Source organism: Platalea leucorodia (genome assembly GCF_965183815.1).
Source record: "Platalea leucorodia genome assembly, chromosome: 7".
Lineage (NCBI taxonomy): Eukaryota > Metazoa > Chordata > Aves > Pelecaniformes > Threskiornithidae > Platalea > Platalea leucorodia.
Genome location: NC_138829.1, coordinates 71,380,518 through 71,392,686, shown reverse-complemented (window position 1 = coordinate 71,392,686; position 12,169 = coordinate 71,380,518). Strand labels below are relative to the sequence as shown.

Here is a 12,169-nt window from a genome sequence, read left to right as displayed (position 1 = left end):
GATTCTTCCTAGCCTGCTCAGCAGAGCATCTGCCAGCACAGCTCGTGCTACAGTCGGAAACAGCCAGATGTGATTGCTGAGTTTATATACTTTCCGTAGCAGCGCGTACTCCTGTAGCTGCCCTTCCGCGTTATCTAGCTGACTGCGTGGAGCGGGCGGCCTGTCCTTTAACTGTTTTAGTGGTTGCTGAAATGTTGCTATCTGTGGGCATGGTCCAACATCTGCTGAGTTCAAGATGACGACTTATACATGGTCCTCGTATCCGATCCTATGTATTAATACCAAGGTCAGGTCTTGCCCCAGTAGAGCCTGTTGACTCTTCTCCCTATGTTATATCTCTTTCTGTCCAGTTTCATTGCTTTTTTTTTTCCACAAATGCTGTGGTGGATGAAATTTGAAAAGGGTGAACCGGGTTCTAAGGTCTTGGCTCTCCTTTTGCCCAGTTTGTTCAGCCTGCGGGGCAGAAGCGGTGACGGCACAGGGAAAGCAGCAGCGGATCGCTTCCCCACCAGCTGCTCTTGGCTTGTGGAAGGGGCTGTGTCCAGCTCATCCAGAGGTGACTTTGCGGGAGCAAATACGCCGCACTTCAACACGAGCTGGCTGCTCCGCAGGTAGCGCGTGTAGGAGCAGATCCAACTTGAGCCCCTTGAACTGCTTTTAAAGGTTTTTACCCTGCTGGCGAGGGGTGGACATGGCTTAGGAGGAAATAACACCCAGCAGGAAAGGTGTGCAAGTGGGGGGGGGTGTGTGGAGCTTGCAGAGTTGTGGCTGCATCTCAGCTGCATAAACCACACGGCTGTTTTCAGTGCCCCTTTACAGCATAGCAGGAAGCAGCTTTTCCCACAAACTCAGAAAATCCCCTCCGCTTTCTACTTGCGCTCACCGACCTATGCCTCACCTCAATAGAGCAAATCCCTCTGGTTCTTCTAAGCCACTAAGATGATCCAATTTCTTCACTTCCTCTAAACAAGCCATGAAATGAGTTCCTGGAGAGACCTGCTCAACAGCAGCAGCTTGGAGGTGGCCCCCCCATCAGCACGTCCTGCCTGAGAGAGATCGCGACATGGGCCGCTGCTTGTTTTTGTGGTGGAGCTGGTGCTTTATCGGCCCGGTGCATGTTCTTTAAGCTGGTGTTTAACTGCCAGTTCCCTGTAAAAGCTTGTTTCTTCTCATCACGCTTGAAGGCATTTGTCCGCCTGCACCTTTTCAGGTGGCTAAATATAAAAGCAACCACCACCTACTCTGGAAGGCTTAATGCTGTATAACGTCTGTTCAAACGTGATGCTACACAAACTGTCAAAATGGCATCTCGGGGATGAGCAATAATTACAAATCTGAGCATGCGTTGGCAGATGGACAGCCTGGTTTATGGGCGCAGTCATGGGGTAGGGAAGCTTTTAAAGGCTGCTGTACTGCTGCCTTACTTCCCCCACCAGCCTCCGTCTCTCGCTGACCAAGTGCCACCGCTTATTTCTGCTTGATAACCCTACGACGCGCTGTGGCACCGTGCTGGGAGCGCCTGGGCTCCCTGCGTCGCATGTGGGGCCAGGCGTAGTGCTGTTAGCCTGCCAGCTCCAGCGTCTGTGCCTAAGACGCCCCGTTGTGCATCCTCACAAAATGAACGATGGCCTCAGCTGACAGCCGGAGGGGCAGAGGAGGGGACAGAAACCTGTTTAAAGTTTGTCTCTTTGACAGATTCCCAAAGGAAAGCTCATCTTTAAAAAAACAACATTTCGCCTGTGTATCCTACTGAGGATGAAAGCTGCCCCATCATTCATGAAGGCTGGAATACTTACCAGTGTTTTGCAGGGGAATTCATGATAGGAAGGAGGTGATTACTGGTGTATTGAGAAATTCCCCTACGGTTGTTGGCTCGAGCTGGGTGGTTCTATTTGCAAGCGCGTTTTTTCCCAGCTTTTCAGTATTTGAGGAAAAAGTTAAGTACAACAGAAATAGGAAACGAGAATGATACCCACCCCCTTGTTTTTAAGACTTTGTCAATCTGAGAGGGGAAAAAAGCAGATCACGCTACGAGAGGATGATGACGGTAGAGCAAATGCTGTGGATTGTGGCCTGTGGTGGAATGTCAACATTAAACTAACTGAGCCTTTTGCAACTTGGCAAATCTCCTTTGTGAAAGCTACCACAGGCCCAGCTAGCGTGCAGGCTGTCACTGGGATCAGAGCTGGAGCTTTTCGGTCACAGGTAGTGGAGTCAGTCTTGAAATTAGGTTAAACGGGGTTGATACATGCTAGTAAATTCACCAAATTCTGCTTCTGCCCATGCCGGGCAGACAGAATTATTGTATTATTAACATTGTTCCTCCTTACTCTCTTGCCTCTAAGTACATTTTTAGAGGCATGTCAAAGAAGAAAAATTGAATTAAAAGGGAATTCTGAACAAATTGGAGAATTGTAATCTCCTGGGGCATTTCATTCAGACTGACTGTGTGCAAAAATGTTCCAGAGAGAGAAAAAAACTGTAACACAACTTTGAAAATGTTTGTCTAAAATGGGTTTTATATTACTTGCCTACAAAACTCTGTAGTAAAGTCTGTTACAGCTTATTTTGTCTTTGGGACTTTTTTCCTATAGCAGAACAGCTTAGTGTTCAGTCATCTCCTAAGCAAACTTCCTAGAGTAACTTCAAATATCCTTTGCCTTTCTGGTTTAGGACTGTGTTTCCAGGAACTAGCAGTTCTGAGTAACCCAGTCATTTGCATTCTGTACCCTAAGTACTCAGTGAAAACGTGTTGCCTAAAGCCTGGCTTTCCCACGTGTAGAAATTTGGGCACCTAAAAGAAATGACTGAAAAATTTGCACAGGGTTTTGCCCAAGGAGACAGAGGAGGAGTTTGCCGTTAATGGCGATTCCATTTTTAGGATATCTTACAGAACAAGTGGAGCCCAGATGTTTTTAGTAAACGGCTTTCAAAACTCACAGTTGAGATCAGTGTCAAATTTCCAGACACATGATCAACCTTGGAGCCAAGTTTAGGGTTGCTTTTCTGTTTACATAAAGCCCGCGAGCTGAATGACACTGAAGTTTGCGGGTGGAATGGAAGTTCTCTGTAACAAATATTTGACTAGATGCACAGTTTATCTTATTTACAGGACTTTGAGCTTTGAAAAAAGGTTCCTGTATTTTTGTTGATGTAATATTTGAGGCATATTCAGCTCTCTCTTGCTCACTGGATTTGGAACAGTTGTTGCTTTTTAATTCAGATCTGTTATTCTTCTACCCATTACACTAGCATGGCAAAAAGCAAGCATTTTTAAGTGAGAGGGGAGCCATTTCTACGGGTAATAAATGAAACATTTTGTATTCCTGAACACTGGCTGAACATTCCTGAATTCTGGCTTGTCCAACTACAGCAAGCTCTGTGCTCACATTAAGGGAGCCCTCTCGTTGAAGGTCTACCTCAATGCCTAAGTCCCATGCTAAATTTTTGCTCAAGGACTATATCAGCAAAAATCTGGCTTTTGTTTCTACAAGCTCAGAATTTATTTTATGCAAATACTGTCCAGTATCTGTTTAAAGGTCATATTTTCAGCCCGCAGTAAGATCACTGCCATCATTTGGAAAGATCATGCCCAAGAAAGGCACAGGTAGGGTCAGTATGAATGATATTAAAGTGGGTGTAAGAATCATGGAAACTTTCCCTTTTTTTTTATAATATTCCCTAGGCCTTACCCTACGCAAAGTCTTTGCCAGCATCAAATGCTCTTGCTGCATGGTGCTACGCGTGGCCCTGTCTGCGCAAACTTGCTGTAACCACGTGTCACGCCCTCTTAAACCCCCTTGGGGCTCCCGACGTAACAGCTCTTGGCCCAGGCTGGGACTCGCTCAGACAGACAGACAGACGGACGCACGCGTGCACGCACACACACGATGTGTGCCACTCTGCTGAGATACTCTGAGGCGTGTGCAAACGGAGTCTTGGTGGATTTTTCTGCGCCTAGGTCCACCAGTTCTCTGACTGAATCATCTTCTTTATCTATATGGAAACATTCATCAAAGAAGCTTGGATTGTTTTTGCACACTTAAATTGTCCTCTCCAGCTGTCATAGGAGGAGGCCAAGCATTACTGTCCCTAAATTGGCTGATGTTCGGGTCTCTGCTGTGTGTGTAATAGCTAAGCTGTAAACAAGAGAGCTTGCTCCATTGTTTCTGACGGGATCTTGTCCAAGGGAAAACAGAGATTGTCTTCAACAATTTGAAGCTTGTGTAGGCAGACAATACATTGACTTTTGCCTGTAGGCAGCGCGAAGCATGCCTCTACTTCAGGCCAACGAAGCAGCTGAGAGCTGACATGAATTCAAAGTAACGCTGCGCATGCGCTCTGCTGAGAGGATGGGTCAGTCCCTGGGCAGCTGTGATGTCTGCGTGTAAAAGCGTACTGAAAGAAGTAATTTGGATTACCAGGCTCTTTTTCCTGCATACACCGACATCTTTAATCTACTGGATCTCCCCTCTAATTTGGATACTTTAATGAATAACGGTCAGGCGTGCAATTAACTATTAGCTACTGAAAATCATATGATAGAAAGTAGCGCGCGAAGCATTGTCAGATGCAAAAAACGAGCTTGCAGTTACTGAAGGTGAACGTCAGTTGCTGGGAAGTCCAGCCTGAGTATGGTAATGCTTCAGCGGGCTTCTTCCCAAGAATGCTTGTAAATGCATTCTTCAGGAAGAAAGGCACGAGATAAAAGAAGGCTGAACCCAAGCCATAGGAAAGCAGTATGAAATTAAGAACAGTAGGAAGTCAAAATTAAACCATAATGTGACAGTAGTTTGAGAGTCAGTTGCACAATCAACAGAAAAGGTCTGGGTATAGCTGAACCTAAACTCTTGTAAGACCACAGTGCTGAACACTCTTCCTCTTGGTCACCAAGGTACCATGACACATGGCTGTACAACGCGGTCTGTCCTATTCTGGCCACGTAAATCTGCTGTCATCAAAGATAACATGTATGTTTGCACAACTTGCGATTGATCCAGAAAGCAAAACGTAGGACTTCCCTAATTTTACTGACATTTAATCACGGGTGGCACAGACTGTCCAACTACAGAGGAAATATTCCTGTTATTAATGGACTGTTTGCTCAGTTGCTTGCAAACCGTGCTGTTGCACAGCCTTTCCATGAAACGATGCCATGAGGGTTTATGCAGGTTTGGTCAGGATGAGATTGGAAATAATAAACAGCAATAGTTTGCAGTCTATAAGCTGCTGGGCAGCTTTCTTCTCGTAGTTCCAAGTGTGCCTTTATCAGTCACAGGCAAAAAGGTTAAGTGGAAAGAGAGGACGAACAGCAAACATAACGTAAAAGGAATGGCTTAGTGTTTTGTAGGTTCAAGGTTAGTTTGTCTGGAATACTGAAACGTGCTCTGCAATGAACTGCCAATATAGAGGGTCAAGTTATACATGAGTCTGTGCTTCAGGAGGACAACTCCTAACTTTTGGCAAGCCTCTTCAGCCAAATGCTGGTGAAAATACTACAGTATGAAAACAGTAATGCGAGTCTGCCCAGCAGGTACAACTTTTTTTTTTTTTTTTACATAAGCATTTGTGTGGGAGGGGAACATGAGATTTCAAATGTACCTGGCAACCTGCCGAAGCGATAGGTATGACCCACGTTAACTTATAGAGCTTAATTACTTCTGATGGTTAACCGACAGAAGCAACAGAAAACAGTAAAACAAAGGAAGCCACCGGCTGCCTGTTTCCTTCAGGTGTTCAGAGCGCCTCTGAGAGTGCCGTTGTGCTGACACAAGCCTTGTGCTGCCCTTTACGGACAGACAGACACCTACGCAGTCACGCGTGGGAAATCACACATTACTGGGAAGGTTCAAAGACCGAATAAAACTTTGTAGAAAGAACTGGTTAGAGGAAAATTTAATCTGAGTTTGCAGGCTCAGTAACTTCTAATATTTCTGATTAATTTCAACATTAAGATTGTCTTAGTAAAAGGCAAGATTTTGAGAGCCCGATGATCTCAGTTTAAGTAGGCCGTTTCTAGGCCTCAAGGTTGCACTTACAATCTGATTAAAATTTCAGAAACCAGAAAGTAGAAGAATCCAGTGTTCATTGAAAAGAAATGACCGCACAAGCTGAAAGCCTATGATGGTACTAAAAGCAGCTGAAATAATCATCTGATCATCAGAAGCCTCATTTTTTTTTCTGTTTGGCCTTTGATTTCTGAATTACTCCTTTATTATTCAGCATTATGTTTGAACTGACTTATCCCAAATCTCATCATCAAGCAAACTGAACATCTGAGGGCAAGAAATGTTACTTTCTCACCAGCTTTCTGGCATATGGTGCCTTTAGTCATCACTGGGGCTAACATCCAGCGTGCTTCCTTCCCTGGCTCGTCAGCAAACACGGAGAGCTGCAAGTGCCTGGTAGTAACTTGGAGCAGCTTTGAAGAGTGATGGTACCGTTCAGCGGTGTTCGTTCGTTCTTGCTTGGCTGGCTCATCAGAGTAAGGAAGGATTTTCATCTTTATTTCATTGTTTCTTGCATTTCTTAGGAGCGGTTTTGAGGCAGTATCCCAAGGAGTGCCTGGTCACCGAAAGGAGGAAGTCTGAAAACTCGCCAGGTCTCACCACTGAGTCACTGACGTTTTACTGGGGTGACAAGCCAGTGCCGGCAGCTGCCATTGACCCCCAGCCCAGCTTTTATACTGGTTTCCAGTCCCAATTACCACTATCACAGTAAGCGAAAGGAAAAAAAACCTCATCCACCATGCCATGAATTTCTTCCTTCCCACCGCTGCTTTAATTAAGCAGCTCGAACGTTTACTATTAAGGTTGAAAAGCTCTACGGTGTTTTTTGTTGGCGACCAAACGCGTTTGCCTCAGAGCTTGCTGGGCCTTTGCCCACGGCCTGCTCCCTCCCTGCGGGGCCGGGAGCCCCGCGCTCCGGCAGAGAGACACCCCCGGCCTCCCGGTTTAGGCTGAGACGGGGGTCGGCTACACCGGGACGCGGCGGGGGTTGACGGTTTTGGGGTGGAAGGCCGGGGAGGACGGCGCTGAGGAGGGAGAGGCCTCGCCCGCCGCCATGCTGGAGGCCGCCGCCTGTGGGGAGGAGGCCCCGCCCCCTCGGGGGGGCGGGGCCGGGGGAGGTGCTGAGTCACGCTGGGCTAGCAGAAGGGCGGTGGCAGGCCCCGCCCCTTTGTGGGCGGGGCGGTGACGCTGCGGCACTATAAAAGGCGCAGGGCGGCGCGGGCGCCGGTCAGAGCGCGTCGGCGAGGCGGAGCGGAGCGGGTTCCTGCGTCAACAGTGCTTGGACGGAACCGGCCGCGCTCGGGCCCGCCGCCACCACCGCCGCCACCCCGCAGCCGTACCCACCGACTCACCCCTTAAGGCATCGCCATGGCAGCGCCCCTGTCCCAGGTTCGCCAGAACTACCACCAGGACTGCGAAGCCGCCATCAATCGCCAGATCAACCTGGAGCTCTACGCCTCCTACGTGTACCTCAGCATGGTGAGCGGCCCGCGGGCGGGATGGGGCCTGTACGCGGGGATAACGGGAGGAGAGGCGCGGGGCCTGCCGGTGGGGAAGGGGGAGCGCTTCGGGCCTAGCCGGGGAGGCCGGTGTTGGGGCAGGGGGGAGGCGGGCCCAGCCGGCGCGGCCTCTCCGCTGAGAGGGATCCGGGCCCGCCCCGTGCTTGGGCCCCGCCGGGGCGGCGGGAGAGGTGCCGCACCTCCTGCCTGAGGAGGGGAGGCAGGGCATGGGGGGGGATGAGGGACGACGGCGCAGCCGGGGCCGTGGGGCTGGCTGTCCCGTCTGCCCTCCCCGCTCTGCCGGAGGGAGCAGCCCCGGCTCCCCGGGCCCAGCTGCCCCAGCGCCCTGCGGGGAGGGGGCTCCCGGGCGGCGCCTGCGGGCGCAGCCGCGCTCCTCCTCCTCCCCCGCCTCCGGGCCGATCTCGGCCTTCCCCAGGGGGTGGGGCGGCCGCTTGTTTTCTGTAGGTGAGACCTTTATCTCGGTGGCGAACTTGAGTTACACGTTAACCGCTCTCCGTTTGTTGCCCTTGGGGGACTCCTTATCAGCACAGCTCAGCAGCTTCCAAGCGGCTCTGCCCTTGGGGCTGGGCTGGATAGCAGGAGTTGACTAACGAAGCGATTGGCACCTTTCCCACAGGCGTTCTTGTCTCTGAGGCAAGGTTTTTCGTTCAGTTTTTTGAAGTGAATTAGTAGGAATCGGTGGTTTCCTCGGCGTTGTGCTTACACGTCTCACTTGGCATGAGACTCGCGTTTTAGCCATGGATGAGATGAGTAACTTCGGTCCAAACAGCAGCTCTGACCTCTGTGCAGCAATCTTGGTGCTTTAGGCTTCCAGGCAACTTGAGACTTTCTGGTGACGCAGTAGTATGTTGCGGCATGTAGGTGTAGAACTTCACAGCTTGCTTTTGTGTTACTATCAAGGTCTGAGCCTCAGTTACAAGCTAAATGTAATTATCTTGGTGGATGATAGTGGTACACAAGGACCAGTGTCTCGCCTTGAACCTCCAAGCTGCTGGTTTAAGAGCGGAGAATTCTGTAGTAGTTTGTCTGGTAAATAACTGGCAGTTGATACAAAGCTTGCCATTGAATCCTGCCTAATGGCTCTGGCCAAAGAACAAACAAGCTGTGTGATGGCTTCTAACTGCTGTTGCAGTTTTTTTGGCTTTCAAAAAAGATGATTTTGTATTTGCTGTTGAATGTCAATTTATCTTTTGTTTTTTAAATGTGATGCTAACTTTTTTTTTCCCAAAAGTAGAAAGTGTACTTCTTAGTTTAATCCCTGATAATCCTAAGGAAGCACTCGATCTTTATTGCAGAAGTACTTAAAGTTCTTGGCCACCCTTAACTGGTATTGCAAGTCAGAACCTTGACTGTGATCACTGTAAACAAACTCAGGCAAGCAAAGGGAGCAGGGAAGATTTCTCCTTCTTGCAAAAGGCTTTTGAGTCTGCTTTGTTTAAGGCATTTGAATGGTGCTCAGAAGAACAGGTATCTTTGTGGGGTGTGGGTGTTTTTATCTTCAGAACTGAACCAGAAATGCCATTTGTGTCCCTGGTGTTCATGGTAGGGATACAGGTTAAAATTTAATTCTAGACAGGAAAACCTAATTTGCTACTAAGGAAGGAGTTTTGCCACACTGCCTTGCTGTCGTCAGTGCTACTGCCAGCCTTAGCTTGGGCTCCAGCAATCTTGAAGTAGGGCTGATAGGAGACGTAACTGAAGTCACAGTACGGACTTGGCTTTGTGTGGCTGCTGGAGTGAGGCTTGGGGTTTTGAGCATATGAATTCTTATTTTTCAGTCCTACTATTTTGACCGGGATGATGTGGCTCTGAAAAACTTTGCCAAGTACTTCCTGCATCAGTCCCACGAGGAACGTGAGCATGCCGAGAAACTGATGAAGCTACAGAATCAGAGGGGCGGACGCATCTTCTTGCAGGACATCAAGGTGAGGAGTGGAGCTATGGGCTGTCCTCTCTAATGCAGAACTAGACTTGTGGTCTGTCTCCAGGCTGGAAGGGGAGGAATTTCCCTGCGAGTCCTTTCCCAGAAGGAGCAGCAGCTGACAGTAGATAAACATACCGCATTGCTGCGATCCATGCGTGGCACTTGGCCCAAAATCTAGAGATGCGTAGTAATGTGATAATTTGTGCTGATTGACTAATAACAAATACTTCCTGTGTAAGACAAGGATGCCTAGCCCTGGGTGGTTTGCTGTGGGCTGAGGGTAATGAGAACACAACTGGTTCATCTACCTGAAATTTTAACAGCAAGAGCCTTCTCTGTTCTCTACGCTGTTTTGTAGAGACCTCTTGACTTGCTTGCCATGGGAATAGGAAATCTGAAGTTTCCAATTAGTTGTTATGGCTCACTGCAAGATTTCATAGCACTGTTTTCTTGAAGTCACTTTAATTAGATTATTTGGAACAGCAGAAAGTAAGCAACATTGTAGGGGCAGTTTAATGCAAGACAACTCTTCATGGGGAAAACAGTAAACAAAGTAAGTGATGGGCACTTGAGAATTCCCTTGCTTACCAGTAAGTCTGAGTACTTGTAAACACCAGACTACACTAGGCAGTTCTAAGCTGAAGACTAGACTTGTGTGTACTGGCGTCTTAACTGCTTCATTTCTGAGATTGTGCCTGTTACCTGCTTACATAGGCAGATGTTTAAGCCATTAGGTTATAATGTGAGGAGGAAGGCTGTAGCTCCGTTAGCCATCCTGCCCACAAGAGCTCAGTGAACGTAACATGAGGAGAACCTAGGGGATGGGGACAGGTCTGGGATGTGGAGCATGCATTCAGGTTCTGTTCAGAGTGTGTGCTCTGTGTCTGCCAAATTTTTGAAGGTACCAAAGTGCCTGAACTTGGTCTAAACAGGCTTTGCGACTGACCTAAAAAGGCTTTGCTCCCTAATGGTCTGTGGGTACTTAGAGAAAATGTGGTCGTGTGTTTTCCCCTTCTAGAAGCCAGATCGTGATGACTGGGAGAATGGACTGACTGCAATGGAGTGTGCCCTGCACCTGGAGAAGAATGTGAACCAGTCACTGTTGGAACTGCACAAATTGGCAACTGAAAAGAATGACCCACACGTAAGTAGATGCTGAAGCTGAACATGTGGCTGTGCAATGAGCGGGCTTGTATGTGTCTAATTGTGTGGCTTTGGGGGCGAGTTGTGTGTCCCTGACGTTACTAAAGGTGAAAAAAGGGTGTGAACCAGTGGTGCGGCCTTTCCGAGGGGAAGGGCCCAGGCGTCAGCCTGTACCTTAGCTGTTTGGTGGTGTTATTGCCATCTCTTCACAGGAGAACCAGTTGCAGCATGTTAGGATGGCTGAGGCCTGCCTTACCCAACTGTGGGTGCCTTGCTTTGTTCAAACCCTTCTGTTGCTCTTGGGAACAGAGAGCACTCGTGAACAGCATTTTGAAGAGAAGAAATTTATTAAGCTCTATGGAGAAGGCTTGTTTCTCTGGGGGATGTGTTCTTAGGTTAAACCAATGGATGCCTGTAAGGCTTTTTTGTCATAAACTTTTGGAGTCACTTCTGAATGTTAAAAGCTGTGACACTTGAGAACACAGTGCTTGAAAAAATGGGTTTCTTCACAGATGGAATTTATTGGCAAGGCTGGATTGAGGCTTCTTAGTATCAGGAAGAGGTTAGCATGTGTCTGAATCAAAGTACTCTTGGGAGTGTCCTGCATAAGTTAGAGGGTTTTTTTTTTTTAAAGGAAACAACATAGCTGGGCCATTCTACAGGTGTAAATCCTTGTGGTCATGAATTCAAGTGCTGTGCAGTGGGGGCTTCTAAATATGTTCCGAAACTTGCCTGTTGCTTCTTGTAGGGAGGGAGAGGGGGCACTTTGTGAGCTGACATTGTACTGCAGTTCTGGAGCAAGCGTGCCTAGATAAGTCTGCCTCACTTTGATCTTGTTCTGGCATCGCTGAGGCAAAACTAAAGGCTTCTTCCTCTCGGGTATCTTCTGCAGCTTTAAAATTGTCGTTCTGCATCTTCTGCTTTCCCTAGAGAGGACTGGTAGAATTTCAGATGCTGCTTCAGCAGGGTAAGGTGTGTGCAGGCCTGCATTTAAACTCTTTTGTCTCCCTTTCAGTTGTGTGACTTCATTGAGACTCACTACCTGGATGAACAGGTGAAATCCATCAAAGAGCTGGGTGACCATGTGACCAACCTGCGGAAGATGGGGGCACCAAAATATGGCATGGCAGAGTACCTCTTTGACAAGCACACCCTAGGGGACAGTGACAATGAGAGCTGAAGTCTTGCCAAGAGCCACCCTGTGGGTTTCAGTGGGACTCCTACTTTACTGTCCAGCCATGCATGCATCTTCAGCTATTTAGATAAACAGTTCTCATACTCTGTACCAAATATCACCCCTCTTTTCTCCTGTGTTTTGTGTATTGCCCTCCATCCAATAAAGTGACTTGGTTCAAGTTGGCTTTTTCTGTTTCTCTCGGGAGCGAGAGGCCTGTACTCGCAGGATTGTGCTCCGTAGTCTCTGTTGTGACAGCTGTCTTAAGCTGGGCATGGATGAAGGAATGTGTTAGAGGGATCGAATTTTACTTGGCGCTTTATAAAAATTACTTTTTTCCAATCCAGCAGGATCCACTGCAGGAATTGTTCAGTGCCTGAAGTTGTGTTTTAAATGCCTT

General features: G+C 48.1%; 1 protein-coding gene across 1 annotated transcript; it reads left to right on the top strand.

Moving 5' to 3' along the window:
• The first annotated feature begins 7,220 nt into the window (after positions 1 to 7,220).
• FTH1 (ferritin heavy chain 1) lies at positions 7,221 to 11,950 on the top strand. The gene is made up of 4 exons (XM_082317487.1): positions 7,221 to 7,487; positions 9,307 to 9,453; positions 10,471 to 10,596; positions 11,611 to 11,950. Exons 1-4 carry the CDS (start codon positions 7,377 to 7,379, stop codon positions 11,773 to 11,775), a joined length of 549 nt encoding a protein of 182 aa, XP_082173613.1. The 5' UTR covers positions 7,221 to 7,376; the 3' UTR covers positions 11,776 to 11,950.
• The last annotated feature ends 219 nt before the right edge of the window (positions 11,951 to 12,169 follow it).